Source organism: Pteropus alecto, unplaced genomic scaffold (assembly GCF_000325575.1).
Source record: "Pteropus alecto unplaced genomic scaffold, ASM32557v1 scaffold40, whole genome shotgun sequence".
In the NCBI taxonomy this organism is placed as follows: Eukaryota; Metazoa; Chordata; class Mammalia; order Chiroptera; family Pteropodidae; genus Pteropus; species Pteropus alecto.
Window position 1 is genome coordinate 2,672,131 of NW_006431919.1, and position 6,231 is coordinate 2,678,361.

Consider the following 6,231-nt stretch of genomic DNA (forward strand, 5'->3'; position numbering starts at 1 on the left):
TGAGGTGATGGGCACAGTTCAACAGGATGACCATGCAGTGCACAGTGAGGACCCCGATGGCCAACAGGCTGATGGGACCAACCTGGAGAGCAGAGGAGAGGTGGGGACGGTGAGCCACAGACTGACTGCTCCCACACCCGGCCCTCTCCCAGCCTGGGTGCTGGAGCCCCTCTCATAATAAAGCTGCCTCTGGGATGACAGCCCCAGCTCCCATATGGTCTGGTTTGAATGCCCTTCTTAGCATTGCTGCAAAGTGGCTGCCCAATCTCTGCTAGGATACTTCCAGTGATAGAGCACTCACTACATCCCCAGACAGCCCATGCCTTTCCTCCTTTACCCCGAGTTCTGCCTCGAGTTCCCTCATTCCTTTGTCCTTACCTCCTTTCACGATGCTGAAGACCAAGGTTCCTCTTAGAACTTGGTTCTCTTTCTCTAGTATGGGATTGTCAGCAGGGGCACTAGTGACATTTTGGGTCAGATGATTCTTTGTTGTGGGGGCTGTCCTGTGTGTTTTAGGATGTTTAGCACCATCCCCTGGCCTCTATTCACCAGGTGTCAGTGGCATCCTCTCCCCTCAACTCGTGATAACTAAGAATGTCTCTAGACATTGTCATTGTCTTTGGCGAAGGTGATGTGTGTGAAAAATTATCCTCAATCACTGCTCTAGTGTATCTAATTTGTCAATATCTTTTATTTTTTAAATAAAAATCGTATATATTTAAGGTGTACAATATTATTTGATACATATGTATATAGTGAAATGATTACTGTAGCCAAGCTAATGAACATATCTTCTCAAAAAAATGGAAAATAGTTTCCATTTTTTGTATATGTGAAGAGATTAAAAACAGCAGGGCTCATTATTATTCATAATCTCCCAGATGTGATCAGATGCATACAGAGTAAAGGACTCTGACTCTCCTACCGCCTTTGTTCTGAACACTCATGCCTTTCCTGATGTGACCTGAGATATTATCTATCACAAAGAAACAAATGAGAGATCAAGAACACCACTAGATTCTACTATAATGTAGCCTCTGTATAGTAGGGACTTTTAAATAAAGGCTCAAGAATGCACATAATAGATGCTCAATATATATTTCTCAAATGAGTCATGGTCAGAGGTTCTGGTAGGATATGGAGGGTACAGAAGTCTACTGAGTCTTAGGAAGCAAAAATCAAAGAATAAAAGAGCTATCTCAAACAGCAAATAGCACACTAGCAAAGATGGTTTGGCAAAGGGCCATTTGGTAATAATACTCTTCGGAAGTTCTAGAACCCTGAGGATTCCAAAGCAGAGAGTCCCATCTCTGGGTTAGAACTACTATGAATCAGAAGTCATGTCAGAAGCCAGAATCTCCATTTGCCTTCTTTAGACATCAGGCCTGGAGAGAAGGAGAAATTTGCTTCAAGTAAGTGGAAATAATATATTTGGCATTAATTCAATTCAATAGACATGAATTGGGACTTCCTGTGTGCCAGTCTCTATGGCAGGTGTTGTGGGAAGGTGTAAAGGTAAATCAGAGAGTTCCTGCTATCAGAACTTTCAGGTAAGTGAGGAAGACAGGTATATATTAAAAAATAAGTATCTCTCATCTTTGTAAGTGCTGTAAGAATTTCCTGTGAGGTAGATATAATTTCTCGAAAATCAGAAGGTGAAGGTGGCATTAATTTAATAGGAAACCGTTAAGTTTTACAGAGGAGGGAGAAGGGAACAGCACAAGAAGAAACAGAGGTGGGATGGCAGGGAGTACGGGGATCGGTGAAGACAGTCATTATCCTCATCCTCCAAGCCACTTCCCCACAATCAGTTGAATGGTTTCAAACAGGAGCCACACACTGAAACAGCTGCAGGGACCAGGCTGCTAATGTAGCTGAGCGAAATGGGCTGGATGTAAAATCCTGGGGACTGGGGGATACTGTGGCAAAGTCGATTCTGCACCAGTTTGTGAGGATGGTGGATCTTTAAGAATAATGGCGGGGTGGGGGAATTGAAGGCGGTCAAAGATGCAAACTTCTGGTTATGATATAAATAGGTACTGGGGACATAGAGTACAGCATGATAACTGAGTTAACACTGCTGTACGGTATATTTGAAAGTTGCTAAGAGAATAGATCCTAAAAGTTCTTAGCGTAAGGAAAAAAATTTTTTTGTAACTATATGATATCAATGTTAACTAAGCTTATTGTGGTAATCATAGTGCAATATATGTATGTCGAGTCATTAGGTAGTACACTTTAAACTTAACCAGAACTGTATGTCAAATATATCTCAATAAAACTGGGAAAAGGATAATGTCTTACTCCCTCCAGGTACACTCCACTTGGCTTCAGGTTGGCTCCTGTGGATTGATGCCTGCAGGCACATTTCCTATTGCAGAGGTATCCCCCAATTGCTCATTGATAAACAATGCAAAGGTCTCAGGGACCCACCGCCCCATTCCTCCAAATGCATAAACCCCGTTCCCCATCACCAGGTCCCCCTTACCAATAAGCCGGCATTTTTCATGGCCAAGGGAAGCCCCAGGAGCCCTGTGCCGATATTGCATTTCAATAAATGGATCAAGGTTTGCATCATCCTGTGCAGGGAGAACAGGGAGACAAGAGGGCATGTTAGTGGGTGGCCCAAAGCCCAGCCTCCTTCCAGCATCTCCAGTACTGTCTGCTGGGAAGAAGGACAAAAGCAGACGAAGTGGAATCTGGTTCAATTCTGTTCCCAGGCTCTGTCCTGGAACATCTGATCCAGGGCTGGTGCTAGTTCAATGGCTCAACAAATATTTAACACATAGTAAGCACTAAAGAAAAAGTTGATAATTGCTACCAACTGAATAATTCCCTACTACCAGTTTATTAGTTCATTTGTCCAATGAGTTTTTTTTATGATTTATTCACTCAAATAATATTTATAGAGACCTGCTAGATGCTTGGCATTTAGATAGACTATGAAAAACTTAATAATTTTCTCAATTTACAGTCTCATTGTTGATTCATTCACTGGAAAAAACAATCTCTCACCACATATGGAGTATATACTTTTTCTAGGTTACTCCAGATCCATTTCCTCAGCTAATAGTCACTGTGAATTTATTCCATACTATACACTGGATAAAATTAAATAACATTGCTGCTGTGCATACAGAATGCTTACTATGTGCCTGGCAGTATGCTCGGGGTAGGGTTCTAAATGTTCTTCACACCTGTGATGGCAGCTCCTGCTCAGGCAGCTTCAATCCACTGGGGAGGAGGAAGGTGGAAACAGGATCATAAGAGAATCAAAAGGGAACCGAAATAAAAAGCTAAGGGCAAAAGCACAGAGGTAAGAAGCACACGACTCTGAGTTCTAATTCTGCCATTAACCTACTGTGTTTGGTCACTACTCTGAGAAGACCCTTAGCTGCTTACATCTTCTGTTTCTTTGTGTGCCAAAAAGAGAGAGAGAGAGAATAATTCTTGCCCTGCCTACCTCCTAGGGATATGGTAAGAATCAGAAGAGGTACTACATGATGAATCTTGGAGAGGTAAAGTGCTTTGCTGATGTGAGGCATCTCAGCATCAGCAACAGCAATAGTATCATCAACATCATCACATCATCCTATCACCATCATTACCACCTTTGGTTTGGCCTTATGGTGCTCGCCTGTTAGAAAGGGACTCTTTGAAAAGGAAGCAGAGCTGATAGGAAAAAGGCAAGCAAGGGTTGGTTTGAGCAGGTAGAAGAGTCCCCTCCTCCTGGAACAAAGGTACCTTAAGGAGGCCATTGGAGGTAGTGCAGTCTGAACTGTCTGGAGGCAGCTGGGACAGTGGAAGTAGATTGACCAAAGTCACACAGTGAGTCGTGCAGAGACAGTTTCTGTCCTCTCTGTTAAGAAGTCAGGGCTGTGTCAGGCTTTCACATTTCAGTAACAACTGGTCAGAGGGTTGGGTTCAGAGAACAGGGTGGGTGGGCCCTTGGGACCTCTGCGACTTCCTGAATTTCTATTAGTTCAGTCTCTTCATCTAAGGATGGGGCACCCATTGTCCCTTCACTTCCAAGAGGTAACTTTTATTTCTTGATAACTGTAATTATTGGAAAATATGTCAAAGCAAAAAATCTTTAAAAATATTTTGTCAATTCTTTGATAATAATTTCTGCAAACTGTGCTCTTTTCCCCGCTTCCTGCTCTCCTTCTCTCCATCTACTCTCCTGCAGCGGTGTCTTGCCCCACGTGAATCAGATCTCTTGGGGAAGATGAGACAAGTTTTGGGAAACCATAATGCCTTAGCTAACGACATCAAAAGTCAGGGCTTCGGGGAGTGAAAACCATGTGGGGAGGTCCAGGAAAGTTTTTTTAAAATGTATGGGTTTTTTCCCTTGAAAAACAATATACATTGCTATTATAAAAGAAAATAGCACCTTAACATTCCTCCGGACATCCCTAGTTGCTTTTACATGCACTTTTTTTTTTTTTTATACAAGGAGAACCATTATAATACTGCGTCCTAAACTAAATTTCTTTATGAATAATATGTCCTTTACATTTTCACAACCATTGATTTCCTTGATCACTTGTAATGGCCGTATTATATTCCATTGTATGTGTGTACCATATGTTATTTAAATGATTTTATAGTTTCTGAATTATCAATATTTTAACCAGTGCTTCAATAAAATTATTATGCATTCTTATGTTATCTCATTAGGAGAAAATTCTAGAAGTGGTATTATTGACCAAAGGATATATTTATTTATATTTAATTATACTTTAAAAAAACATAAGTAACACAATATGAAATTCAAAAAGTAAAAAACAAGAACCAAAAAACTTTACGTTGTGAACATAAATCTCTCTGCCTTCTCTGTCACCCAGTTCTTTTCCCCAGAAGCAGTCACTACTGCCAGGGGTGTGTGTGTGTGTGTGTGTGTGTGTGTGTGTGTGTGTGTGTGTACTTTCAAAGTAAACACATGCCAAATAAGTATTTGTACATTTTATATAAATATGTATCAGGATTTGACATACACATGGCCATCTAGAAAGATACCAATTCAATTCTTCCCAAAAGGACATGAGAGAAGGCATTTCCTGACACCCTTATCAACAATGAATATTGTCATTTACAACCTTATTATGCCCACAGTCATTATCTTAAATAGTGTGACTGGCAATAAAGTCCTAAGAAAAAGTTCAAAGTGTCTGAGTTCGCCACAGTAAAAGCAGGTACACAGGGCTAGGTGGTGACTTTTTGTTTCCCAGATAGGTTTGTAGTTGGAAGGGAGGGAGGCAGGGAGAAAGAGAAAAAATAACAGCAGATGTAGGAGAGGAAAGCAGCCTGAAACTGTGGAAGAAAGAGAAGTCAGCCTAAGAAAGAAAATTGTTTCTGGAATCAAGAATCTCATGCTAGGGATGGCCATGCTATCTGGGTTCTCTGCAAAAACTGGGCAACAGGTGTAATACTCAGAGCCACACAGATCAACTCTCTCAGATTCTGAAGGTTCCGTCTCGCATCCATTCATCTCCTGTTCACTGGGGATAAGTGTATTAAGAGAGAAGTAGGAAGATGTGGCCCAGAGCTGTGAAGGCAGCAGATCTGGAAGGCAGAGCAGCCACTTACGACAATCCACTGGCTTCCTCAGCAGCAGGGACATTCTCCGAAGTGGTGTTGCTGCTACTCTCCGAGAGTGACTTGGACTCGTTATCCAGGGAGTTGGGCTCACTGTTTTCATCCCTTCCAAGCAATGACGTCTTCAGCATGGTGGGTAGGTGGTGGTGGCTCAGGGTTAAGGCCTGTAGCAGCCTTGAACCAGCCTTCCATGGGTTTTTCTCCAGAGAAACCAGGGCTGCAGGCCTGAGATGCTAGCTCCTAATTCTCTTCTGGCTGAAGCACAAGCGTGTGAAGCACTGGTGGCAGGGGAAGCTGATGTTGATTATGCCTCACCTGGCTTTGGGGGGACTTATGAGAGTCTCATCTCAGGATGACCCTCAGTGTCCCTCGCGATTTGTCAGCCACACGCCAGGACTCACTTAGACTTTCAGCCCCTCCCGGTTTAGCCCTTAGTGCTATAGGGCAAAGTGAACAGTGTGACTGGGAGGAAGAAAGCACCATTGGACTGGAGGTCCTGGTGCCTGGATGTGGGGCCAGGCTCAGTGCTCGGCTATCTCTGGCAAGAAGGAAACCAGAGCTACCTCACAATGGAGGCCGCCCAGCCAATAAGGTGCTGCAGAATCCCAGGATGCAGGTGTGGCCCAACAGAGG

General features: G+C 42.9%; 1 protein-coding gene across 1 annotated transcript in view; it reads right to left on the bottom strand.

Annotated features, from left to right (window-relative positions):
• Positions 1–5,842, bottom strand: part of SLC36A3 (solute carrier family 36 member 3) — a 24,683-nt gene extending 18,841 nt beyond the window's left edge. Inside the window, exons 1-2 of the mRNA XM_006906572.1 lie at positions 5,590–5,842; positions 2,489–2,579 (exon numbers count right to left, since the gene is read on the bottom strand). Coding sequence (XP_006906634.1) covers positions 2,489–2,579; positions 5,590–5,729 — 231 coding nt within the window. The 5' untranslated portion in view covers positions 5,730–5,842. The remainder of the gene's footprint in view (positions 1–2,488; positions 2,580–5,589) is intronic.
• Positions 5,843–6,231: the final 389 nt, after the last annotated feature.